This window comes from Podarcis vaucheri, assembly GCF_965113315.1.
Source record: "Podarcis vaucheri genome assembly, chromosome: Z".
Taxonomy (NCBI): Eukaryota; Metazoa; Chordata; class Lepidosauria; order Squamata; family Lacertidae; genus Podarcis; species Podarcis vaucheri.
The window spans coordinates 49,062,225-49,089,785 of NC_138758.1; the positions used below are offsets into that span (position 1 = coordinate 49,062,225).

The 27,561-nt window shown below is 42.3% G+C and overlaps 1 protein-coding gene and 1 long non-coding RNA gene across 7 annotated transcripts in view; one reads left to right on the forward strand and one right to left on the reverse strand.

Moving 5' to 3' along the window:
• The first annotated feature begins 10,604 nt into the window (after positions 1 to 10,604).
• The window catches only part of GOLGA2 (golgin A2), a 45,697-nt gene continuing 28,740 nt past the window's right edge, over positions 10,605 to 27,561 (forward strand). For 2 of the 6 annotated variants that reach the window (XM_082208824.1, XM_082208826.1), the window contains exons 1-6: positions 12,103 to 12,381; positions 18,315 to 18,437; positions 18,896 to 18,976; positions 25,259 to 25,387; positions 26,747 to 26,787; positions 26,912 to 26,975. In XM_082208824.1, coding sequence (XP_082064950.1) covers positions 12,118 to 12,381; positions 18,315 to 18,437; positions 18,896 to 18,976; positions 25,259 to 25,387; positions 26,747 to 26,787; positions 26,912 to 26,975 — 702 coding nt within the window. In that variant the 5' untranslated portion in view covers positions 12,103 to 12,117. Of the gene's footprint in view, positions 10,740 to 12,102; positions 12,382 to 18,314; positions 18,438 to 18,895; positions 18,977 to 25,258; positions 25,388 to 26,746; positions 26,788 to 26,911; positions 26,976 to 27,561 lie in introns of those variants that run through there. The other 4 variants (XM_082208829.1, XM_082208827.1, XM_082208825.1 and 1 more) reach the window with 4 other exon arrangements.
• On the reverse strand, positions 21,367 to 25,236 carry LOC309524429. Its single transcript, XR_014215915.1, has 3 exons — positions 24,750 to 25,236; positions 21,812 to 24,425; positions 21,367 to 21,466 (listed from the first exon to the last, which is right to left on the reverse strand). It is a non-coding gene; the product is annotated as an uncharacterized lncRNA (long non-coding RNA).

Sequence of the window (27,561 nt, forward strand, 5' to 3'; positions counted from 1 at the left end):
CCTTTGACCTTGTCAGCCAAAAAGGGCTTTTCACACTCTTCAACAAGATATGATGCCCACCTAAGCTCCACTAGATGATTGTGCTAAGATGAAGATTATTTGGAATGTGTTTGCCATTATTAGTTTGCTCTTATTATTGTATATGTAATTAACTATTTGTTTTCTTTTTGTTATTGATGTTATGTTTTGACTGATATTGTATCTTGATGATGATAATTTCAAAATAACAATAATAAACAAAAAGGAAACAAAAAAACCAATTCTTCAAAAGAGCATATTAAAATTAAAAGCACAAATTACTCCAATGTGTTACTGTACAATGATTGGGACAAAAAAGGAGCCAACCTGTTTGTAACCCATTTGGTTTACTTGTGATATGCTTTGTCCAAGGTGTGGTATTTGTTTTTTAGGGTACTTTTTGTGAGCAGAAGGAAAACTGTAGATGATATGTGGCTCAAATTTGGGGACAACGTTTACTGTTTTGCAGGTGGCAATATCCTATATTGTGAGGACTATATTGTGAAAACCCTGCAAGAAAAAGTGTATTAGGGAGGTCTGGATTTTAACACTATGATTTTCTATTCATTTTTTAAAAAAAATGTATACCCTGTCTTATTTACCAACAAAACCCAAAATGGCTAACAAAATTAAACAACGATATAAGGCAAACAACATTCTAAACTCAAACCAAATGCAGAAGTTAACATTAAAATAAGCACAGCCTTCCCCATAAAGTTCAGGTGATAAAAGGACAAAGGAAGACAAACTCATTTGTTGCTCTTTGGTATCCATTTATTGAATATATCAACATACAGGAACATGGTAGATCAGTACCAACTATACACAGGTGTAGGATTTTTTAAAGTTTGGAGAGGGTGCCTTTCAGGGAAACCCAGGAATATGTACACATACAACAACTTACTGTTCTTTCGCAAGTTTGATGTGGCTGTGACTTAGCCTATTTTTCTATCTATTTTGGAATACCAGTGTGTCTGTACCACTATTTGTGTTGCTGTAAACAAAAATTGCCCTTTCCCCCTTATGGGGTATCCAAGAGCCCATATAGAGTCCTTACATAGGTTCCCTATTGGTAGGAGAGAATAACAGAGGCCAATCAGAGAAGATTGAGAAGCAAAGCAGCTAGTAAGCTTGATCTTTATTGATCTGTTGCAACAGGGTGCTCCCCTCACCCGCAGGAGAGAGGAGGAACCCAGAAAAATGGCATGCAAGACCTTATCAAGACTTTTGAAAATGCCACCCTGTAGATCAAGACCACCCCCAGAAACATCATACATCACAGAAGGGGTGTAACCTAAGACCAACCCTCAGATACATCATACCTACATCACAGAAAAGGCGGTCTAAAACAGAAATTTGAATGTTGTTTATCTCCTGTCTGGCAGGTTACTTGATTGGATTGCCTGGGTAGCCTGGCCAGTCTTTTGTAGTGATAAATACTTAGTTCCTGGGCCAGGTCACAGGCTCACACCCTATTCATATCTTAAATGTGCCCTTAAGACAGGATTCGTCAAAGTGCAAGTAGATAAATAGGTACCGCTCCAGCAGGAAGGTAAACGGCGTTTCTGTGTGCTGCTCTGGTTTGCCAGAAGCGGCTTAGTCATTCTGGCCACATGACCCGGAAGCTGTACGCCTGCTCTCTCGGCCAATAAAGCGAGATGAGCGCTGCAGCCCCAGAGCCGGTCACGACTGGACCTAATGGTCAGGGGTCCTTTACCTTTTAAGACAGGATTTGTGAGGAAAGAGACAATGGGGAGGTTTCCCACTTTGACCTTGTAGAGAAAACATTTGCTCAGTTTAGGAATCAAAATGGTTCCAGGTCGGTCTTCCTGTGCTGATCTATGTAAGTGCTTGGTTGGTACGCTTATGAACATTACCATATATCTAAGACCTCAAAATTCCTATCACAGTGTATAGAAATGTAAGCAAGTAATGAATCATAGAATCATAGAGTTGGAAGAGACCACAAGGGCCATCGAGTCCAACCCCCTGCCAAGCAGGAAACACCATCAGAGCACTCCTGACATATGGTTGTCAAGCCTCTGCTTAAAGACCTCCAAAGTAGGAGACTCCACCACACTCCTTGGCAGCAAATTCCACTGTCGAACAGCTCTTACTGTCAGGAAGTTTTTCCTAATGTTTAGGTGGAATCTTCTTTCTTGTAGTTTGGATCCATTGCTCCGTGTCCGCTTCTCTGGAGCAGCAGAAAACAACCTTTCTCCCTCCTCCATGTGACATCCTTTTATATATTTGAACATGGCTATCATATCACCCCTTAACCTCCTCTTCTCCAGGCTAAACATGCCCAGCTCCCTTAGCCGTTCCTCATAAGGCATCGTTTCCAGGCCTTTGACCATTTTGGTTGCCCTCCTCTGGACACGTTACAGTTTGTCAGTGTCCTTCTTGAATTGTGGTGCCCAGAACTGGACACAGTACTCCAGGTGAGGTCTGACCAGAGCAGAATACAGTGGGACTATTACTTCCCTTGATCTAGATGTTATACTCCTATTGATGCAGCCCAGAATTGCATTAGCTTTTTTAGCTGCCGCGTCACACTGTTGGCTCATGTCAAGTTTGTGGTCAACCAAGACTCCTAGATCCTTTTCACATGTACTGCTCTCAAGCCAGGTGTCCCCCATCTTGTATTTGTGCCTCTCATTTTTTTTGCCCAAGTGCAATACTTTACATTTCTCCCTGTTAAAATTCATCTTGTTTGTTTTTGCCCAGTTCTCTAATCTGTCAAGGTCGTTTTGAAGTGTGATCCTGTCCTCTGGGGTGTTAGCCACCCCTCCCAATTTGGTGTCATCTGCAAATTTGATCAAGATGCCCTTGAGTCCATCATCCAAGTCGTTGATAAAGATGTTGAATAAGACCGGGCCCAAGACAGAACCCTGTGGCACCCCACTAGTCACTCTTCTCCAGGATGAAGAGGAACCATTGATGAGCACCCTTTGGGTTCGGTCAGCCAGCCAGTTACAAATCCACTGAGTGGTAGCATAGTCAAGACCGCATTTTACCAGCTTCTTTACAAGAATATCATGGGGCACCTTGTCAAATGCCTTGCTGAAATCAAGGTAGGCTACATCCACTGCGTTCCCTTCATCTGTTGTTGTTGTTGTTTAGTCGTTTAGTCGTGTCCGACTCTTCGTGACCCCATGGACCAGAACACGCCAGGCACTTCTGTCCTCCACTGCCTCCCGCAGTTTGATCAAACTCATGCTAGTAGCTTCAAGAACACCATCCAACCATCTCATTCTCTGTCGTCCCCTTCTCCTTGTGCCCTCCATCTTTCCCAACATCAGGGTCTTTTCCAGGGAGTCCTCTCTTCTCATGAGGTGGCCAAAGTATTGGAGCCTCAGCTTCACGATCTGTCCTTCCAGTGAGCACTCAGGGCTGATTTCCTTCAGAATGGAGAGGTTTGATCTTCTTGCAGTCCATGGGACTCTCAAGAGTCTCCTCCAGCACCATAATTCAAAAGCATCAATTCTTCGGCGATCAGCCTTCTTTATGGTCCAGCTCTCACTTCCATACATCACTACTAGGAAAACCATGGCTTTTACTATACGGACCTTTGTTGGCAAGGTGATGTCTCTGCTTTTTAAGATGTTGTCTAGGTTTGCCATCGCCTTTCTCCCAAGGAGCAGGCGTCTTTTAATTTCGTGACTGCTGTCACCATCTGCACTGATCATGGAGCCCAAGAAAGTAAAATCTCTCACTGCCTCCATTTCTTCCCCATCTATTTGCCAGGAGGTGATGGGCCCAGTGGCCATGATCTTCGTTTTTTTGATGTTGAGCTTCAGACCATATTTTGCGCTCTCCTCTTTCACCCTCATTAAAAGGTTCTTTAATTCCTCTTCACTTTCTGCCATCAAGGTTGTGTCATCTGCATATCTGAGGTTGTTGATATTTCTTCCGGCAATCTTAATTCCGGCTTGGGATTCATCCAGCCCAGCCTTTCGCATGATGAATTCTGCATATAAGTTAAATAAGCAGGGAGACAATATACAGCCTTGCCGTACTCCTTTCCTAATTTGGAACCAATCAGTTGTTCCATATCCAGTTCTAACTGTAGCTTCTTGTCCCACATAGAGATTTCGCAGGAGACAGATGAGGTGATCAGGCACTCCCATTTCTTTAAGAACTTGCCATAGTTTGCTGTGGTCAACACAGTCAAAGGCTTTTGCATAGTCAATGAAGCAGAAGTAGATGTCTTTCTGGAACTCTCTGGCTTTCTCCATAATCCAGCGCATGTTTGCAATTTGGTCTCTGGTTCCTCTGCCTCTTCTAAATCCAGCTTGCACTTCTGGGAGTTCTCGGTCCACATACTGCTTGAGCCTTCCTTGTAGAATTTTAAGCATAACCTTGCTAGCATGTGAAATGAGTGAAATTGTGCGGTAGTTGGAGCATTCTTTGGCACTGCCTTTCTTTGGGATTGGAATGTAGACTGATCTTCTCCAATCCTCTGGCCACTGCTGAGTTTTCCAAACTTGCTGGCATATTGAGTGTAGCACCTTAACAGCATCATCTTTTAAAATTTTAAACAGTTCAGCTGGAATACCATCACTTCCACTGGCCTTGTTATTTGCAGTGCTTTCTAAGGCCCATTTGACTTCACTCTCCAGGATGTCTGGCTCAAGGTCAGCAACCACACTACCTGGGGTGTACGAGACATCCATATATTTCTGGTATAATTCCTCTGTGTATTCTTGCCACCTCTTCTTGATGTCTTCTGCTTCAGTTAGATCTTTACCACTTTTGTCCTTTATTATGGTAATCTTTGTACGAAATGTTCCTTTCATATTTCCGATTTTCTTGAACAGATCTCTGGTTCTTCCCATTCTGTTGCTTTCCTCTATTTCTTTGCATTGCTCGTTTAAGAAGGCCTTCTTGTCTCTCCTTGCTGTTCTTTGGAAATCTGCATTCAATTTCCTGTATCTTTCACTATCTCCCTCGCATTTTGCTTGCCTTCTCTCCTCCGCTATTTGTAAGGCCTCGTTGGACAGCCACTTTGCTTTCTTGCATTTCTTTTTCATTGGGATGGTTTTAGTTGCTGCCTCCTGTATAATGTTGCGAGCCTCCATCCATAGTTCTTCAGGCACTCTGTCCAGCAAATCTAAATCCTTAAACCTGTTCCTCACTTCCACTGTGTATTCATAAGGGATTTGGTTTAGATTGTATCTTACCTGTCCAGTGGTTTTTCCTACTTTCTTCAGTTTAAGCTTGAATTTTGCTATAAGGAGCTGATGATCTGAGCCACAGTCAGCTCCAGGTCTTGTTTTTGCTGACTGTATAGAGCTTCTCCATCTTTGGCTGCAGAGAATATAATCAATCTGATTTCGATGTTGCCCATCTGGGGATGTCCATGTGTAGAGTCGTCTCTTGTGTTGTTGGAAAAGCGTGTTTGTGATGACCAGCTTGTTCTCTTGACAGAACTCTATTAGCCTTTGCCCTGCTTCGTTTTGATCTCCAAGGCCAAACTTGCCAGTTGTTCCTTTTATCTCTTGATTCCCTACTTTAGCATTCCAATCCCCTATAATGAGCAGAACATCCTTCTTTGGTGTCACTTCGATAAGGTTTTGTAAGTCTTCATAGAACTGGTCAATTTCAGTTTCTTCAGCACCAGTAGTTGGTGCATAAACTTGGATTACTGTGATGTTAAAAGGTCTGCCTTGGATTCGTATCGAGATCATTCTATCATTTTTGAGACTGCATCCCAGTACAGCTTTCGCCACTCTTTTGTTGACTATGAGGGCCACTCCATTTCTCTTACGGGTTTCTTGCCCACAGTAGTAGATATGGTAGTCATCCGAACTGAATTCGCCCATTCCCGTCCATTTTAGCTCACTGATGCCCAGGATGTCAATATTTATTCTTGCCATCTCATTTTTGACCACATCCAACTTACCCAGGTTCATGGTTCTTACATTCCAGGTTCCTATGCAATATTTTTCTTTACAGCATTGGACTTTCCTTTCGCTTCCATGCATATCCACAACTGAGCGTCCTTTCGGCTTTGGCCCAGCCGCTTCATCAGCTCTGGATCTACTTGTACTTGTCCTCCGCTCTTCCCCAGTAGCATGTTGGACACCTTCCGACCTGAGGGGCTCATCTTCCAGTGTCATAACTTTTATATGCCTGTTGTCTTTGTCCATGGAGTTTTCTTGGCAGGGATACTGGAGTGGCTTGCCGATTCCTACTTCAGGTGGATCACGTTTGGTCAAAACTCTCCACTATGACCTGTTCATCTTGTGTGCCCTGCTCGGCGTAGTTCATAGCTTCTCTGAGTTCTTCAAGCCCCTTCGCCACGGCAAGGCAGTGATCCATGAAGGGGTCCCTTCATCTACCAGGCTTGTAATTCTATCAAAAAACGAGATCAGGTTAGTCTGATATGACTTATTTTTCAGAAATCCATGCTGACTATTGGTGATCACAGCATTCCTTTCTAGGTGCTCACAAACTGTTTGCTTAATGATCTGCTCCAGAATCTTCCCTGGTATTGATGTCAGACTGACTGGGCGGTAATTATTTGGGTCCTCTCTTTTCCCCTTTTTGAAAATAGGGACAACATTTGCCCTCCTCCAGTCTGCCGGGACTTCGCCTGTTCTCCAGGAATTCTCAAAGATGACTGCCAGTGGTTCTGAGATCACACCTGCCAGTTCTTTTAATACTCTTGGATGCAGTTCATCTGGCCCTGGAGACTTGAATACATCTAAACTAACCAAGTATTCTTGTACTATCTCCTTAGTTATTCTGGGCTGTGTTTCCTCTGCTGAATCATTTGCTCCAAAATCTTCAGGTCGGGCATTGTTTTCTTTATCGGAGAAGACTGAGGCAAAGAAGGCATTGAGGAGTTCAGCCCTTTCTGTGTCCCCTGTTTGCATTTCACCATCTTCTCCTCTGAGTGACCCCACCGTTTCTTTGTTCTTCCTTTTGCTACGAACATACCCATAGAAGCCTTTTTTGTTGCTTTTAACCTCTCTAGCAAGCCTGAGTTCATTCTGTGCTTTAGCTTTTCTGACTTTGTGTCTACACGTGCTGGCTATTTGTTTGAATTCCTCTTTGGTGGTTTCCCCCATTTTCCATTTTTTGTACACATCCTTTTTTAATCTTAACTCAGTTAAAAGTTCTTTAGATAGCCACCCTGGCTTCTTTAGGCACCTTCCATGTTTCCGTCTCACTGGTATTGCCTGACGTTGTGCTTTTAGTATCTCCCTCTTAACAAACTCCCAGCCATCATGAACTCCCTTTCCTTTTAGTATTACTGTCCATGGGATCTCACCCAGCACTTCCCTAAGTTTTATGAAGTCGGCTTTCTTAAAGTCAAGAAATTGAGTCCTAGTATGCTTGGCTGCTCCTTTCCGCTGTATAGTAAACTTCAGAAGAGCATGATCACTCGTGCCTAATGATCCTTCCACTTCTACCCCACTAACCAGGTCATCAACATTGGTTAGGACCAGATCTAAAATGGCTGTTCCTCTTGTTGCTTCTCCCACTTTCTGGACAATGAAGTTGTCTGCAAGGCCAGTGAGGAATCTGTTTGACCTTATGCTCTTGGCTGAGTTTGACATCCAACAAATATCCAGATTGAGTTCAATCTGGATTGATTAAGAGCTAAAAGATAAGATAAGGGATGTATTAACGGATTGGTTACAGTTTCACCAATTAAACTATATTTTTTAAATACAGTGGTACATCGGGTTACATACGCTTCAGGTTACAGACTCTGCTAACCCAGAAATATTACCTCGGGTTAAGAACTTTGCTTCAGGATGAGAACAGAAATCATGCTCTGGCAGCGCGGCAGCAGCAGGAGGCCCCATTAGCTAAAGTGGTGCTTCAGGTTAAAAACAGTTTCCGGTTGCAGTCATGAAATATCAAAATTTCAAAAATATCTGCTAGAAAATAATGTTAAATTACTGTCCAAAATGTATAGCTTACTTTTAGAGTGGCATACAAAAGATGAACAGGTCAAGTCAGTAATGATACACTGGGCAAAGGATCTGGGACATAATATTCAGATAGTAGATTGGGAAAGGTTATGGAAAACAGATTTGAAATTTACGGCATGTTATGCTTTGAAAGAAAACTCTATGAAATTGATGTACCGGTGCTATTTAACCCCTACCAAGTTGGCAAAAATGTATAGGACAACTACAAATACTTGTTGGAAATGTAAAGAAAAATAAGGTACTTTTTATCATATGTGGTGGACTTGTAAGGTAAGAACAGCTTTCTGGAAGATGATATACAATGAAAATGTTTAAAATAGCTTTTGTTAAGAAACCAGAATGATTTCTATTAGGAATTACAGATACTAATATTCCAAAGGAAAAGAAGAGACTCTTTATGTATGGAACAACAGCTGCCCAGATGTTAATAGCTCGATGGAAAGAAGACAAGGTCCCTACCAGAGAGGAGTGGCAAACCAAGCTGATGGACTATTCCGAGATGGCAAAACTGAATGGAAAACTCAGAAACCAAGAGGACAAAAACTTTATGAAAGAATGGGGGGGGGGAAATATAAGTTATTTAGGAGGCCACTGTAAGCAGATGGAAACATTAGCAGGATTTTAATCTCACTTGTAGTTTAAAAATTACCATGGATAACATGGTTTGATATAAAAATTGAAGTATGAAAGAATATACAGTATTAAATGTTCAAAATGGGACCCCATGGAAGGGATGGGGGAAGTCCTGAGATTTGGAGGAATCTATATGAATATGCTTTTTGGTTTTTTTTATTTACAACTTTGTATTTGAAAAGAACAATAAAAATTATTTCAAAAAAAGAGAGAGAGAAAGAGCTGCTCTGTGGGGTGGGGTGGGAGAGCAGGTTAGGGGTATTGCTTTGTTCCTACTTTGTACCTGAGCTGACTGTTGTACAAAACTCAGTGGAAATTATCTGAAGAAAATAAAAACAAAAATGCAATCTCAGTCAGCACAAAAAGTTACTTCAACAGCTGAAAGGCATGTCTTCTCCAGTCTTTTAAATAATATATCACTGATGCAGCAAATGCTGAAATAACAGAAATACTGATTTATTGTGAATTAAATATTAAAATGAAAAATGAATGGAAAGAGGGATGTTTCGGTATAAGTATGATCAGCTCTGTTACGGTAAAATCTGGGTGCAGGGCTACTCTGCCACCCGGCTCGTCGGACTAGGTCCGCGGGTCCCTGCGGAAGAAAATGAGCTCAGCCGGAGACAGGAGCAAACTGCAGAAGATCCAAGTTTATTGCGCAACAGGTTCAAGACAAGATTGAACAGCGAGAAAGGGGTGACATGAACTTTTGAAACTTCCCTCCATGTCCCAGAATACAGTGCAAAATACATCCTAGTTACAACATGAATGCATTAAGAAGAGGTTGGGTTACACAGGATTAACATACGGAGGAGGGAGGGGGAATATGCAGAGCTGGAGATAAGCGCTTCCTGAGTACCGGTGATGGGAAGACAATAGTCCAAGTATGTAAAGTCTGCCACCTGGCATTGCCTGGAGGAAAGGTTGGGCAGAGTGATTTGACTGGATTAGGGTCTTCCTGAGTACGTGACTCCTCGCTTGGGGGATTATGGAGGCAGAGGAGGTGTCATGGAGTCCTGAAGAAACTGAGTCGATCGACACCAAAACCAAGGAAATCGGAGCTGCGGTTGATTTTATACGAATTTTAGAAGTTTTAGTCCGTTTCAGTCCATTCTTATATTGATAATTGAAGTCGGGAACAAAATAGATACATTGTTGCAATATTTGACACTTTTATGGGTTCATGAGTTTCGGTTCCATTGTTCTCCCAGCGGGGAGCCGTCAGCAGCTTGTCAAGAGGTTAAATGAGGCGTGCAGGAGCTCGCTGAGCTAGCTCTGCAAAGCGAATGCATGGTTCTGATTGGGTAGAACGCAGCCATTGAAATTAATGGGGGATACAGTTTGATACGGTCTACCCACGATAAAGATGGAGCGCGAGAGAGGCTTAAGAGAAAGAGGCTTAAGAGTTTGGGCTTATTTCGCCCGTGTGGAAAAAGGGAAAGGCACTTTAATTTTGGGGCTTGGGTAGGGTGTGGTGCTTGTGCAACGGTGTGGGGGCTGAGGGGTGAATGTAGGGCTGGGTGCCCTTGAAGTCATCGCCTCGGACCCTCTGGTGACTGGCGGAAGGTAGAAGGAAAGCACCCCCCCCCTTCCGTATCAAGCTCCATAGGAGAAAATATCATGCATGAACTGTATAATAAATACTGTAGGCTCACTAAAAATGTATAAATCAGGTGGGGAAATTCAGGACTGGAGGCCAGATGTGGCCCTCTGTGCCCCTCTACCTGGCCCTAAGGACTCTTGCCACTCCCATTCTCACCCTCTTCTGCACCCTCTTGAATGTCTCTGCCTGAACAGAATTGGTGTCCCTGAACTCTTGCTTGTCTGGATGCCTGTGAGTAGTGTTGTAAACAAATATTGCTCTTTTCCCTCATGGGGTATCCAAGAGCCCATATAGAGTCCTTACGTTAGGTTCCCTATTGGTAGGAGAAAATACAGTAACAGAGGCCAACCAGAGAAGATTGAGAAGCAAATCAGCTAGCAAGCCTGATCTTTATTAAAGCTGTTACAACAGATCACCTGCAGGAAAGGAGGAGGAACCCAGAACAATGGTGCGCAAGGCCTTATAAAGACTTTTGAAATTGCCATCCTGTAGATCAAGACCACCCCCAGAAACATCATACCTACATCACAGAAAAGGTGGTCTAAAACAGAAATTTGAATAATAATAATAATAAATTCTTCCAGTAGCACCTTAAAGACCAACTAAGTTAGTTCTTGGTATGAGCTTTCGTGTGCATGCACACTTCTTCAGAGATACTTCTTCAGTGTATCTGAAGAAGTGTGCATGCACACAAAAGCTCATACCAAGAACAAAGTCTCCTACTTTGGAGGTCTTTAAGCAGAGGCTTGACCACCATATGTCAGGAGTGCTCTGATGGTGTTTCCTGCTTGGCAGGGGGTTGGACTCGATGGCCCTTGTGGTCTCTTCCAACTCTATGATTCTATGATTCTATGATTCTATGGTCTTTAAGGTGCTACTGGAAGGAATTTTTTTTTATTTTGACTATGGCAGACCAACACGGCTACCTATCTGTAACAGAAATTTGAATGTTGTTTTTCTCCTGTCCTTGTTTATCTCCTGTCTGGCAAATTACTTGATTGGATACCCTGCTTCCTAGATTGGATTGCCTGGGGCAATGGATTGCCATTCTTTTGTAATGATAAATACTTAGTTCCTGGGCCAGGTCACAGGCTCACACCCTATTCATATCTTAAATGTGCCCTTAAGACAGGATTTGTGAGGAAAGAGACAATGGGGAGGTTTCCCACTTTGACCTTGCAGAGAAAACATTTGCTCAGTTTAGGAATCAAAATGGTTCCAGGTTGGTTTTCCTGTGCTGATCTATGCATGTGCTGGGTTGGTACGCTTATGAACATTACCATATATCCAAGACCTCAAAATTCCTATCACAGTAGGAACCAGCCTATAGTGCAAAGTTAAAAATTTGCATGTATTACCTCACCTACTTTTGCTTCTGACCCCATGCACTGCATGTGACCCTCATAAGGTTGCCCACAGGAGAATGTGGCCCCCATTCTGATTAAGTCTCCTCCCTTGCTATAAATTATAAATTTATGAGGTAATCTAAAATATAGCAAACAGCAGCAGCATTTTGGGAAAATGTATTAATATTGTGTGAATATTGTTTCTAAAATGTGTTAATATTGTTTCTAACTTCTTTTTACTATTTTATTGAGTGATTTTAAATCTTCTTAATGCTGTAAACCGATTTTATATATTTGTGGCATATAAATAATTCTTTTACACATAGAAAAACAAGCAAAAACCCCAGGTTGGGGTTTTCGCGGCTGTTTGTTGGTCAGAACGCAAGTCATAAAAGGCATTTTGAAGTAATTTTATTAATAAACAAGCTGTTTGTTTCGAGGGCGAGTTACAAACGACACTTTAAGATAAAAAGGCTCTTCTTCCCTCTGAGGGCAAAACCAACAGGTGGTGAAGAAAAAGATTCGTTGGTAGAACGGGGAGACGAAAACGGCGGGAAGAGCCGTGCGCATGCGCCTTCCCTCCTTCCCTTCGCCGGCTGAGCCTCAAGAGCTGCCACGGCCGCGCCTGCGCAATACGGCGTTCCCTCCCTCCTTCCGTCCTCGCGCGACTGAGACGGCAGGGCACGGGCGGGGCCTTCCCTCCCTGTGTCTCTCGCTCTCGTCCCTCTTTCTCCACCCACCTTCGTACCACACCGGGCTGACGTGGCCCGGGCCCGGTTCAGACATGGCGGACGGCAGCAGGCAGAGCAAGCTGGCGTCGGCCAAGAAGAAGGTAGGGCGAGGCCGGAGCGCTGAGGGGGAGAGGTGGGGGTGGCGGCGTTTCCCCCTCAGGCAGCAACTAGCAGCAGCAGGAGGGGGAAGTAGGCGACAGCTGACGGGGCCTTCTTCACGGGGGGGGGGGCTGTCTCCAGCTCCAGACACTCCCTGCTCTCCCCCTCCCCAGCTACGGAGATGCTTGATACCCCCGCCCCGCATCAGTATAGGCTTAGTGAGGAATCCGCCTCAGATCCGGCCCCTGAGCGCCTGGGAGAGGACCCCGCCCCCTGTGATAGGTTTAATGGGGGAGATCCCCGCTTATTAGAGCACCCCTTGAAGTCATAGGAAGCGGGGGTCGTCCACGTGAGAGGTGTGTGTGTACGTATGTGTAGGAGTGAAAGACCCTCACGTCTTACATGGGAGATCGCTCCCCCCTTTAAACTAAAATACCTCTTGAGTGCCTGAAAGAGAACCCCTTCTGTAACAGGATGAAATAGGGGAGGGAGATCCCCTTCCTCTTATTAAAACACCCCTTGAAGTTATGGGAAATTGGGTCCTCCATGTGTGTTGGGGAGACCTTGAATGGGAGACAGCCCCCCCCCCCGTAAAATTAAAATGCACTACTTCAGATATAGCTCTTGAGTGCCTGGAAGAGATCCCCTCCCCCTCTTATTAAAACACCCCTTAAAGTCATGGGAATGGGTCCCCATGGAAAAGTTTAGGGTTTGTGGTGGAGAGGCCCTTATTCATATCTTGGACACAACTCTTGCATGAGAATTGCCCCCCCCCCTAAATTAAATACCTCAACTTTAGCTCTTGAGTGTCTGAAAGAGGACATCCCTCTAATAGGTTTAATGGAGGAGGGATACCCCTCTCTTATTAAAATCACCTCAGATATATCCCTTCAATTCATGAGAGGGGCATCCTCCATGTATGTCAGGGGGGCAGAAGACCCTCTGTTATTCATACCTTAGACACACCCCATGCATAGGAGACAGCTCCCACTTTAACTAAGCACCTAAGGTATCGGTAGTCCTGGAATGCCTGAAAGAAGCTCCCCTGCAAAGGGTTAGGCAGCACTCCTAACCTCACTTACCTGAATGTAAACCCCATTGAATTAAATAGGATTTACACCTGATTGGGCATTGCTTGGATTGTACTGTCAGTGTGAGTGTGTTTGTTACACACACACATGCTGCATATATTACTTACTTCAGACTTACTCTTTGAAGCCATAGAAGGGGTCTGTCCACCTGTGTTTGCTTTACCTTTTTACTTTTACATGCTTAGGGTGTGTGTGATAGACTTCTCTTATTATATAGGTATACTCTTCCCCTTGAATATAGTTTTTGTGGGGTTGAAAACTCTAATATTAAATACCTTAGACACACACTGCTTGAATTCCTGGAAAAAGATGTACCAGTAGGTTTAGAGAGAGTGGAGTGTAGACCTCTTTATTACACACCTTTGAAGACATGGGAGGGTGTCCTCTGTAATGATTCATTGAGGAAGATCTTCCTCTTAGACACAAGGTGGACACATCCCACTTGAATGCCTGAAAGAAATGGTGGGCTCCTCTTTTAATAATAACTTGGATATGTCTCCTACATGCATGGAAGGATATCTCTCTATAAGTTTAGTGGGGGTGTGGAGACCCCTCTTTATTAAGTGCCCTCCCCCACATATCTTGAATGTTTAAGAAGGAAATCCCTCCCTTGCTAAACGTCTTTGACACATCCTTTGAATGCATGGAAGGGGATTCTCCTTTACAGATTCAGAGAAACATACTTTTTGGGTTTAATCAGTGTATGTATATATGTATTGGAATCGTGGGAGAGATTATCACCTGTTAAATGTCTAGGTCACATGAATGATCGCCAAAGAAGGAGAAGAAATTTAAAGCACTCTTCTACCACTTTTAACAGTCAAGCCTTCCTCCAAAGAATCCTAGGAAGTATAGTTTGCTAAGTGTGCTGACTGCACAGAGTTACAGTTTCAAGACACTATAGTTCCCAAGATCCTCCATGACTGTCAAAGTGGATTAAGAATTCTTTAAATGTGTGGTGTGGGTGTGATCCTAGACATACCACTTGAAAGCCTGGGGAAGGATTTGTTCTTGCCATCATTCTTTCTCCTCAATCTTAGTTTAGTTTAATATAGTTTCACAGTTTCAGAAAGTGCTTTTCCTCAAACTTCTTAAATAGTTATTCTTATAATAATCAAAATTGCAAAATATACTATGATATTATGTGGGCTGGCTGTAGTGATTGATATATTGGAAAAACATAAAGTAATTATTGATAAAAGAGAAGTAAAACGGAAAATCTAACAATAGCCATTTCTCCCCAGTACCTCAGTTTTATTGTGAATGCTAACCTAATTTTAAAAATGGTTTTATTCCACCTTTCCCTCCATGGGGAATTATTTTGCTCTTCTCTGGAAAATGACCTTCTAGTGTCTTTGAGAAGTATCAGAGTACAGTGGTACCTCGGGTTACAAAAACTTCGGATTACAGACTCCGCTAACCCGGAAGTAGTACCTCGGGTTAAGAACTTTACCTCAGGATGAGAACAGAAATCGTGCCGCCGCGGCACAGCAGCAGCAGTGGGAGGCCCCATTAGCTAAAGTGGTACTTCAGGTTAAGAACAGTTTCAGGTTAAGAACGGACCTCTGGAACGAATTAAGTACTTAACCAGAGGTACCACTGTATCCACTTTTATAGCAGGGAGGTCAATCTGTGGCTTAAAATCTGTTCCCAGATTCCCTAACTCTTGCGTTATTTGGGATGAGAATCTAGATAGCATACACATTCTGCAATACATTCACCCTCCACTTTGCCTATTATTATTATTTTGCCAATTATTTTTATTGATTTTCCATAATTTTTAACAAATTGTCACCAAATTAATACAAATTCAATACAATTTAAAAGCTGACTTCCCACCCCAAATGTCCCCTCTATTTTCCTCCCTCCTTTGCTGCTCCCAATAAAATAACTTTTCCAACTATCATTTCAAAATATATTCATCTCTTCTCCCTACACATCACCTGTTCAATTACCAATTTCTGCTATGGCTTTTATACATTGTTATAACCTGTCCTCAGAATAGTTGTCTACTCTAATCACCCTCCACTTTGTAGATGTTAAGCTGTCGTTGTTCCACATACCTGTATGTGAACATAAGATAATCAGAAGTTGAAAATAGGTGATCTCCCTAGCTTTGCACCTGGTTGGAGGGGGACTGCATCCATTTAGTGAGGGCAGTAAAGAGCACCTACCCTTATTGCAAAAGCAGTTACAGCCATACAATGAGTCACTGTGAAGCTGCTGCTTCAGGTAGGAAAGTTGGGTGCAGTTTGCAGAATATTCTAGGCAGCTGTCCAAACATTTAGGCAAAATGCACATCCATGTACGGCATGCACTAATTTCTAGCGATAGAATGGTTGTGATGATGCCTCTAAACACATGCCAGTTGTGCAAATACTGTATATCCAGGTTAGTCACATGAACTTAAGAGACATATTTGATACATGGTAGCCCTTCTGTCAGAAGCAGCTTTTAAAATTTGTCATTGAAAAGCTGATTGTTTCAGAGCTGCAGTAGTGACATCCTTAAGCGGCCAAATGTTGATGGTTAGCATTCAGCTTGGGAGGAAACAACTTGTTCAGAACTACTCTAATATTTTTTTATGATGGCCTTAGTGGGTATTTATAAAAGACTGCTGGGAAGTCATAATTTGGTGGTTCAGGGGGTGGGGCTTGTGAATTTCATTATGAGCTCCCTCTACCTTTTCCCTATCACAAAGTGATAAATTTTGTAGGAAAGCTGGGGAGGTGGAAGAAAATGACCAGCTAGCAGAAGGTGCATGAAAGAGTGTTCCAGAAAGGCTTAGCTGACATCACTTCCAGCAAGTGATTTTTGAGGCCTGATTTAACCATAACAGTGGATCTACAGTGTAGTGATTTCTGCTTTCTATCTTGAAGAAAAGTGTACCTTTTACATTGATACCAGTTGCCAGCAGATCTCCCATCTCTTAATCTCAGTAGTACAATAATTTTCTCCCATGTTATCAACATGACCACACTGGATAGATACATGAGTAGAAAGCAGTTAAAATTGAGTTGATGAATATACGGGAATAGAGGACTTAGTCTTCTGAATATGGTTTGGCGGTATGTTCAAGAGCAGTGATTGCCAACTTATACATGATTTAGGCCTTCAGAAATTCCATTTTTGAATGCCAAATAGATTTGTCATAATTTTGTGGATCGTATTTTTTGGCTTAGCAGTGGGAGATTTGAGTTCACGTTGCACTCATATTTTGAGGCATGTTTTGGACAAGTAACCTGCCTCAATTTCTGATGTGTTAATACAGGGGATTCTTCATAACACAGATATTGTATGGATAAAAATAGTGAGCAAATTTTATTCACATCCTGAGCCTTGGGATATGAACAACAATATGTTTATCTTCATAAACCAGAACACTGAATAATAATTAAATACGCAAGTTGTATCATGTTTTTAACATCTGGCACTATAGCTTAAATGTATTGAAGAAATAAATGTGTTAAAGTTATATATATAACCAGGTTTAGAAATGCCACAGACAGCCAAACCAGCATAATTAGTTCATCATGGGCTACAGAGAAATTGTTCTTAACAGCCTAGTTGTCAACATGACTGGGCTCGTACAAGTAACTTCTTTGTAGCAAGTAAGCACCTTGACGTACAGATGGTTAAAAGTAAGCTGTAATACATTGTGGGATTTTTAACCTTCCCTTGTGGGTGTGTCTGGAAACTCCCAGGTGCCTTTTTGCCCAGGCACCTAGCAATTTGAAATATTTTTTTCAATTTTGCTTGTGTACTTTCTCTATAGCTTAAGATGCTTATGCTTAAGAAATGGAAAATATTCTTTTTAAAATTGAACTATTCCTGGTAACAATCCTGTACCCATCACCACCAGATTCTTGTTATGTGACCATTTGAACTGTCAGTAATTACTGGTTACGTATACTGTAAGCTAGTTATATTGCAAGTGTTTGCAAGGTTTGAAACTTGAACCTGGTGGTATTGCCACAGACTCAGAAGTTGCAGAATGCTTTATGAAGTTCCATGTTGACCACTCTAATACTCTGAAAATTATTGATTGACTCAAGATGGGGTTTGCATTCTGCCACTTTTGGGAGGTTTAGTTGAGATGAAATAGGAAATGGGAGTTTCTGAAAGTTTTAACTAGATCAGTGAAACTGAACCCTCTGGCACATAACACAAAAAAGGACTAACATGCCAAGGGCTTTTTCATTCTACAGTGTGGTTGTATTTAGCTTGCAGTTGCTCTAGAAAACAAACAGGTTTGTGTTTTCTATAGTTGAACTATAGTTTAAAGCAAACTATTGTTTCGTGTGAACCAGTAGTGTGCTGTTGCAGGCTGCTCATTCACGCAGCCCCCCCCCCCCGACTGCTGCTGTATTACAGCTGAAACAATCCAGAGTCTGACTTGTTGTGTTGTCCAAACCTGGGATTCTGGTTTGTTCGTCTCCAAAGAGACCATGAGCAATAACCAAGGCTTGTTCTTGGCTTACCATTATAGTCTGTTTGGAGAAAGCAAACCATGAATGCAGTTTCAGATGATATGAGAAGCCAGACTTTGACTTTTTCATTTGTAGAGCAGTAGCAGCAGGTGCATAGAAGGAGCACTGTGGGAACTTCTAAGCAGCATGCACTAGCATGCTGCTTAATCACCGCAAACCATTGTTTGTTTTAAACTATAGTTTAATGTGGTTTGTAAACCATTCAGTACACCAGCAAGTTCAATAATCACTCTGGGTCTTTTTCTTCATCAGTTTTTACTGTGTTTTCTGTTCCAGCTCTTTCTGCTTTACTTCTTAGCTTTCAGTGTAGAAGGTTTAATTAGTTAGACTTCAGGTTTTTCTTCTTTTTCTTAGCTGAAGGAATATCAACAGAAGAATAGCCCTGGGTCAGCAGCTGGAGCAAAGAAGAAACGTAAAGGCAAAGAAGGAAGTAGACCAGAGACACCAACTAATGATGGCAGAGAGTCTCCTGAAAACGTGAGTGGCTTACTTAACTATTTTAAATGCTCCAAAATATTTTGCTTCTACTTCTGTTTGAAGATAGTTTTAACACTGTAAAAAAATTGAAGAAGACTGTGTGTTTTTCTTTAGTACTACAAACACCTTGAACTCATTGGACAGAAGTGGGGGGGTATAAATACAATAATCAGTTGATAACAGATAAGTAAAGATGGGAAATTCAGTAGAAAGAAATATTTGGCTCCTTGGTTGTCTTGAGGGATTTTTTTGTATATGCTGCTGGAGTGAAGGAGTTAGTTGCATCTTTATCCTAAACAGATTGTGCGCAAGCAAGTTGCTACCATCTTGTTGGTATTAGGATCTCTGCCATTTTCCTTTTTCTTGTTCCTTTGGCTTCAGGAACCCGCTGAACAATGTTCTCATTCTGTCCCTTTTCTCAGCTGTTTCTCTTTCCACTTTTCTTTCATCCCCTTTAGATTCAGAACATTCTGAAGGTGTTGGTGTCAGACCTTAACCGCTCCAATGGGGTAGCCATACCTTCATTGGACAAGAGGAAGGTGAGGCAGCATTCAGAATCTGTCCAACTGGCTTGCTGTCCATACTGCATGATTCAGTTCCTATTTACAAATTAGGGTTTCTTGGGTGGGTGGAACAGATTTTGGGATACTTGTCATACTTGTTAGCTGCGTGAATGTTGTTGGCTATCATTAACATTGAACTATTTTTAACCTGCTCCCCCACTGCTGTTCTTGTGTGCACTTCCCTTAATGTGGCTCAAATTACAATTGTGAAGAAGGGTTGCTTCTTGGATTTTTAAGATTGCTTTGCTTAAAGCAGCTGTTTTGGAATGTCAAGCATATCTGAAGGGATTGCCACCCCCAATACTACTGTTTCCAAGGTGATAGTGAATGAATGCATAAGTAGCGTTGTTCACTGTGGACTGCAGGTTGGGCTTGACTTCCATTTCGCTTGTGATCTTCTTTTTCCCACGTTAGTGGGTTTTGTTTGTTTGTTGTAGAAGCACCTCATCTCAGAAATGCATGTTCTTGCTCATCTATATTCAAACTGTTGCCCTGAAGGATAAGCTATGTGGGTTAATCATGCCAACTCATTGTTTGACAGGCAATGAAATTTGAACACATGATACAGTCTGAGGAGTAATACACATTTAGATTTACCTAGGCAGAAAGAGTCTTCCTATTCCTTCTCTTACAAAGGACTGTTAGGAAAACTGGGTTTTGCATACTTTGCTAACCCAGGTTGAATTCAATTAAAAATAAAGGGCTGGGTCTAATAGAAACCAGTCTGCTTGTGTTGGCTGCATCTGAGTATTTTTAAAGCACACTCTTGCCATGTTTTAGAAAGCAGAGAGCCAGTAATGGTGTAGTAGTTAAGAGTCTTGGACCAGGCCCTGGGAGACCAGGACTCAAATCTTACACTTAGCCATGAACTTCACTGGGTGACCTTGAGCCAGTCACTGTCTCTCATCCCAACCTACCTCAAAAAAATGTTGTGGGGATTAAATAAGGAAAGAGAGAACCATGTGTGCCACCTTGAGTACTTGGAGAAAACGGTGATAGATAAATGCAATAAATTAAAAATAATAAACATAATTAGCTTTCCCCCCTGAAAAATATATAAATATCAAAATAAGTTGGGAATAAACAACTGTCTGCAAGCTGTTTTATTACCATTGCTTAGTGATATAGCATTTGCTTTTTATTCAGAAGGTTCGATCCCCACCATCTCCAGGGAGTCCCTTTTCTGAATTCCTGAAGAGCTGCTGCCAGTCAGTGTGGGCAATGTTGAGCTAGGTGTACCAATGATCTGACTAGGTAAAGGACAGCTTCCTATGTTCCTTTAAAGCTTTAGCTTTATCTTTGGTGTTGGCATATGCCCACCAAACATTTACATTAACTTTGTGGGTTCCATTTCAACTTACTGTTGCATTTGAATTCAGGCATCAAAATAACCATATTGTATTGGTTATAAAATCAGGGGTGAAAAGTAAACCTGTGTGTTATCTTCAAAATCCTATTATGAGCAAAATACTGTATGTGGATTTTTAGATGGAAAGCTGCACATTCCTGCAGGAAATGCAACTGTTGTAAAAGTTACAAGGCCTATTTCCTATGAGGCTGGATGGCCTGTGAGGATGTTTGGCTGGTAGCTGGTGTTGCTGTTTGTATTGTATAGGGCAAGGATATGAAATCTGTGGCCCTTCAGGTGTTGTTGGATTCCAGCTCCTATCACCTCTTGTTACCTGCACTGATATGAATTAGGAGTCCAATATCTCATTCCCTGTGTCTGGTATAAAGCCAATCTTTCAGTTATTTCTGATGATGATATTTCATGAGGACGTGTGCTTCATGAAGAAAGTGTTGGACCTCAGCATGGAAACCCGAGTCTAGGTCTGTCTTAACCATTGAAAGTCAATCAGTCTCAGTCCTCCAGCTGTAACTTTAAAATAATAGAGTTCTGTATTCAGTATATCCTGGCTTTCTGAGCAGAATATATTCAAGGCAAATTATAATAAATAGACTATAAACATGATATAAAAAATACATATATAAATATGTATTTATGTTAAATACAACATGTATTTAACATACATGTTAAATACAACATACAAATATGTTAAAAACAACATTCAAAGAGTCAACGTACCTTAAAAACTTTGTTCTGGAACACCATAGCCTTCATTGCCCATCTGAAATTGACCAGTGCTAGGCATACGTCTCTGGAAAGGCTATTGCATCATTTGGCTACCACTATGGAAAAGGCTTCATCTTTCAGGAACCTACATTATCCTAAGCAGATTGACTGTTACACAGTAAAAGGAACATTGACCCTAATCTTTAGGATAAGCCAAATGATGGTTAAAAAAGAAATGCTGTTCCCTTGAGATGAAACAGTGTTTGTTCAGTGAAAATGTCCCTTGGGATAGTGGCCAGATTGAAGCTTTTTGCTTTGAAATGGAGAAATACTCTTTAGGTAGAAGTGAGTTGTCTTCAGTGATATGCTACCACAGAATGACATGTTTCAATCTAGTTACAGTGGTGCCTCGCAAGACGAAAATAATCCGTTCCGCGAGTCTCTTTGTCCAGCGGTTTTTTCGTCTTGCGAAGCAACCCTATTAGCGGCTTAGCGGCTTAGCGCTATTAAAGGCTTAGCGGCTATTAAAGGCTTAGCGGCATAGCGGCTAAAAGGCTATTAGCAGCTTAGCGGCTTAGAAAAAGGGGGGAGCAAAAAACCCCGCAAGACTCACAAGACGTTTTCGTCTTGCGAAGCAAGCCCATAGGGAAATTCGTCTTGTGAAGCGCATCGAAAAACAGAAAACCCTTTCGTCTAGCGGGTTTTTCGTCTTGCGAGGCATTCGTCTTGCAGGGCACCACTGTATGTAGCCAGTGAGTTCCAAATTTTGGTTCATGAATTATCTTGGGAGCTGAGAACAAGCTTTCATTTCTTTCACTTGGGAAATGGGGAATGTATTAGTTATTTGCTTTTCTATATTGCCCATCCTCCAAAGAGCTCAGAGGAGCACACATGGTTCTCCACCCACCCTTTTAACCTTGCAGCAATCCTAAAAGAGACTGACTGGCCGAGAGTCACTCAGTAGAGATTTGAATTCAGGTCTCCCAGTCTTAATCTGACACCATGCTGATTCTCTGCACTAATTTATATCACAGTTTGTGACAATATATGAGATCAGTGTAAAACCTTCTGCCCATGTGATTAACAATCCAGTGAATGGGAGAGCAGAACTGCTATGTCTGCTGGCCCTGCCCTTGTATCACCACTTCTTCCTCTGCTTTCTGCACACTGTTGTGTGTACAGGCAAATGTGTAGAAGAGAAATTGCCCTATGTGTGTAGGCTCCAACTGCAGTGTGTGACGGTACATGATCAGGGTCCATTGCTCTAAAGACGTGAACCCTTAATACGTACATGGCAGCAGTAGGTGAATGCCTGAATATGGCTAGTGTTTGATACAGTAGGTCCTTTAAGGGTGTTACACTCCTAACTCACACACATTCTTTATTTTGGTCCAAAGACCCACAAAAACATTTTCAGAAGCAAAATAAAACAGAAATACAAGAAAAGGATTCTAAGGCGGTCACTATGTTTTATCCAGACCATGTTGGTTTCTATTTCTTATTACTTCTGAGAGGAACTTAGCCATGCCCAGGGTAGTATCATTTGACATATATCCAAGGAGGGACTTAAGATGGAAAGATTCAGGTTTTCCAGTTAAGTTTACCAATAGGGGTTTACTTAGTTGATCCCTGGTATGTTGGACTGGAAAAGACCCTGATGTTGGGAAAGATGGAGGGCACAAGGAGAAGAGGACGACAGAGGACGAGATGGTTGGATATTGTTCTCGAAGCTACCAGCATGAGTTTGACCAAACTGCGGGAGGCAGTGGAAGACAGGAGTGCCTGGTGTGCTCTGGTCCATGGGGTCAGGAAGAGTCAGACACGACTAAACAACAACAACATGTTGGACTGCTCACTGTGTAGTAGAATCGACACCCTGAGAGCACTCTTAACTAGAAGGAGGGTTCCTGAACTCTTTTTAGTAGAATGTCAGATTTAGTGAAATGCTACCTTGGAATACTTATTTGACTCTACTGGGCAGAAAAGATGAATACTGGCAACTGAGACAATATTGTTATTTGTGCTTGCACAACCTCTGTTGCTGGGCCTAGGCAGAACAGAAATCTTTCACTATAGCTCCTGAAGGAAAATCATGTACCTTCAGAGGTGTTGGGGTGCTTGGGACCTTCACACTGTCCAAGTCACCAGTGTGTGATCTATTTTCTTGAGGCTACCACATGTTATAGGCTTCAGAGATTTTTGTCTGAGAATGAGCTTTTATCACTTTGGCAGGCTGATTGCATTAACAGTTGTACAATGTGTCAAAGGACAAAGTGCGTATTTGAAGATCTAACAAATGTGTCTCTTTGTTCCCTATATGTGTCCTTGGGAACAAAAGTGCCAGGATAAAATGAAGGTTAGAGATGCTTGCGCAGGGAAGGGTGGGTGGGTACCAGCCATTCTAGCAATACTTAAAATTTCCATGGTAATAAAAACATATAGGAAGAGCCCTACTGGATTCGGCTGGAGGCCCATGTGGTCCAGCAGTCTCTTCTCACAGTGGCCAATCATGGCTTACCATGGATAAGCAAACATGCAGGTTCCAGGAGAGTTGACAGTTGCTTTATTCTTCATTTGGTCTTGCTGCTGCTAGTTTGGCTTAGTATTATGCCCAAACCCAGATTCATGATTTATTTTACTGCAGACAGAACACAAGCTGTAGCCCAAGTTTGTTATATGACATGACAAACCATTTGTGGTTTGTCTGGAGCAAGATAAACCATGAGTCTGGGTTCAGACATGTTGCTCACAGCAGTGTGGCGGCAGCAGGACCAGAGGAGTAGCAAAACAACTCTGGATCTTCTCCCCAAAAATGAGCCTAATGCTTGAATGGTATGATATCTGAACTGAGTCACTTTGTTTCTTTCTCCCTCCCAGCCCTGTTGGCCGCTTTCTCAAATTTGCTGCCTCTTCTCTTTCTCTAATGCTTAGAACAGAGGTCGGCAAACTTTTCTGCCCGCGGGCCAGAGTGTGCCGTGCACCCGTGCACATGCGCACATGCCCGCCGCTCTTTGCCTGTTGGCTTTCGGAGCCATGGTAGCGGAGGAGGAGGCATCTGGAGGAGAAGATCCAGAGTTGATTGCAGGAGCTTCCTGCAGCCGATAGGAAGCTGTGGCTGTGTCCTGGAAGGCAGTCCCCACACAGAGCTAAACCGGCGCGCCACACCTGTTTAGCTTCGTGCGGGGACTGACTGAGCAGGCAGCAAGGGCCGGGGGGTGGTTTAACAACCCCCTTGGGCTGTAGTTTGCCAACCCCTGGCTTAGAACTTCATCCATGAGCTGTTTGGGGGCTTGGGATATATCTCTTTGGATATTTAATAACTTGAACCTAGGGTTAGTGTGCACCAGTTCACTGAGGTATAACAGACAATATTCCTAATAAAAAAATTCCTTCCAGTAGCACCTTAAATATTCCTAATAAAACATTCCTTCCAGTAGCACCTTAAAGACCAACTAAGTTAGTTCTTGGTATGAGCTTCTTCAGATACACTGGTATCTGATACACAGATGTATCAGATACACTGGTATCTGATACACAGATGCACACTTCTTCAGAGTGTATCTGAAGAAGTGTGCATGCACACGAAAGCTCATACCAAGAACTAACTTAGTTGGTCTTTAAGGTGCTACTGGAAGGAATTTTTTTATTTTGACTATGGCAGACCAACACGGCTACCTATCTGTAACTAGACAATATTCCTCTTTACATTCAGTTTAAATTTGGTCCCTGGTTGCCAGTCTCTAACTTCTGTGTCTTGGAAACCACGGACAGCACTTTGGGAGAAACGTTTTCCCCACTCCCACTATACAATCTAGGTGTGTATAGTGACTCATTCTGTTCCATCCTTATCTGATTAGCGGTCTTCCCAGGAATATGCACTTTGCAAAAGTAAAGGATCAATGTAACATGAACCATGTTGAGGTTGGCATTGCCCACCATGTTTGCATCACACCAAAAACATTGAACTGATTTCTGCAAGTTCCAGCAGGTAGTGACAGTTCACAGGATTAGCTTTTTTTGTGTGTACATGTACATTTTTTGTACATTGTTCTGAGGAGAGCATTCCTCCGCTGATCTGCCTCTAGGTTTGACAGGTTCTTCTAGAAATGGTGCATGCTTGTATTCATCTGGGTTCCCCCTCACCTGCATGGTGCTTGTAATCTTTATGGTATGTTTTGTGACAGGCATACTGTGATGGTGATGTTTCCGCTCACAATGCTGAACAACTCGCTGCTGGTGTCCACATGCTGTCTAACAGCAACAGTTTGCCTAGCTCTGCCGCTCCAAGTCCTGGTAGCATGCAGCTGTTGCAGGTTTGTCAATGTTTGCATCCCCCACACTGAACACCCTAGATAACTTTGTGTGTGTGTGTGTGTGTGTATTTGAAATATAGAGCAAAGCATACTTCACAAAAGAGCGGGGAGGTGATGGTAGCACAGACATTTCAGTTTTCAACACTGGCCTGTCACTCTGCAATTATAGAAGGAATTGGCTGTACAGAACCCTTAGATTTAGGTTGCACAATACACTCCTTCTTCATCTCTCAGTCTTCAGCCATTGATTGAATGTAGTTTCATTGGAAGGGTGAGATGAGTACAGTTGGGCACCGTGTTGGGCACTGTGGCCCCCTAAGCTCTCTCCTGTAGCCTGTAGATTAGCTTTCACATCTTAACATTTATTGGTACATCTCTTCTAGATGGTTGAAATGTAAGGGCAATAGTAAAGCCAAATATTTGTCTACTCTGTTTCCATATCTGCCAAGCCCTGAGGCTGACTTCTAATTTCCTTCTTATTAGGTAATAAATTCAAGATAGGAATAACTTGATGGTGTCAACCAACTGGTTTAGCACCTTCTGCCTGTCTGTTCAGCTTATATGCAATTTATATTAATGTGTGTGAGCTGTGGCCCTCTGACTCATGATACATATCCTCTGTGGTTCCTTGTGTACTGAAGTTGTCCATTCCTGATCTAAAGTAATGGATATTTCTATATTTTTAAAAAAGTAAGTGTTAATTGAAAAATTCCTAACAAAACAAAGTGATAGACAACCAGCCTGACCCTTTGCTTGAGCATTAAATATGTGAAGCTTATTAAGTCTTTTTTCTTGAATTGTGCTATGGCAGGGGTCAGCAAACTTTTTCAGCAGGGAGCTGTTCCACTGTCCCTCAGACCTTGTGGGGGGTCAGACTATATTTTGGAGGGGGGGAAATGAACAAATTCCTATGATCCACAAATAAAACACACTGATTCCCGGACCGTCCACAGGCCGGATTTAGAAGGCAATTTGGCCCGATCTGGCCCCGGGGCCTTAGCCTACCCATGTGCTATGGTATAGAAGTCTAGGTGTGCTATGTTTTGTGCAGTCTTCAGGGCAGGTATGCAAAACCTGTGGCCTTCCAGATGTTGTTGAACTCCAGCTCCCATTAGTCCTAGCTGATGGGCAGGGATGATGGGAGCTGGAATCCAACAACATGTGGAGGGCTGCAGGTCCCTCATTCTTGCGTTGGGGAATAAAGCAATGGTAGATGTTGTGAGGTGTCACTCAGAAGGAGAGCAGTGTATCCAGTCTTTTGTTGGAGTTACATATATCTGTGCATGTGCATGCTTGTACATATGCATATATTTGTGCTTCTGATTACTACTACAGTAATGTATCTTTTTTATTTCACAGATCTGTGACACTGATCATAAAAATGCCTTGGAAGAAAATAGGTGAGAGGCTTCTCTCTGTATTCTCTCCTGCTCTCTCCATCATATTCCAGTCACTAAAAATGAGGATTGTTCTTAATGTCTACTTTATTACAGATGTTTGTTGTGTGTCATGTTCCTTTTTTAGGTCCCTCTCATTGGCAGATAGTCTCCGCCAGCTGTCTGAACAGCTTAATGGCATGGTCAATCAGGTAAAAGCCAAGTTCTTCTGATCTGTCTGTCTTAGAATCATAGACCTAGAAGAGATCTCAAAGGACACCTAGTCCATCCTTCTGCTGATGCAGGAAATCTGCAACTACAACACCCCTGATTATGAACTTCTGTAGTAAAAGCGAGTCCATCACCTTCTAAGGCAATCTGATTCACTCTTGAACACCTATCATACTATCAGGAAGTTCTTCCTAATATTTAGTCTTTTTCTTTCTTTTTTTGGTAATTTGAGTCCATTGGTCTGGGTCCTACCCTTTGGAATAAAGAGCAAATTTGCTCCATCATCTGTGACAGCCCTTCATATATCTGAAGATGGGTATTAGATTGCCTCTTAATCTAAGGGAATCTTAAGGGATGGCCAGCTCTTGAATTTTCAGTTATTGTATGGTTCCTTGCAGCCAGACAATAAAACCTGAAGATGCTTTCAGACTGAAAGCCAGAAATGGTGTGTGTCATGTGGTTTGTGGGAAGTTTGTGTGAATGAGATATACTCAAGGGTTATACACTGGTAACACATGAAAGGGCTGTCCACTTTCTCTTAAAGAAGCTGTTTTCTGTCTACAGTCA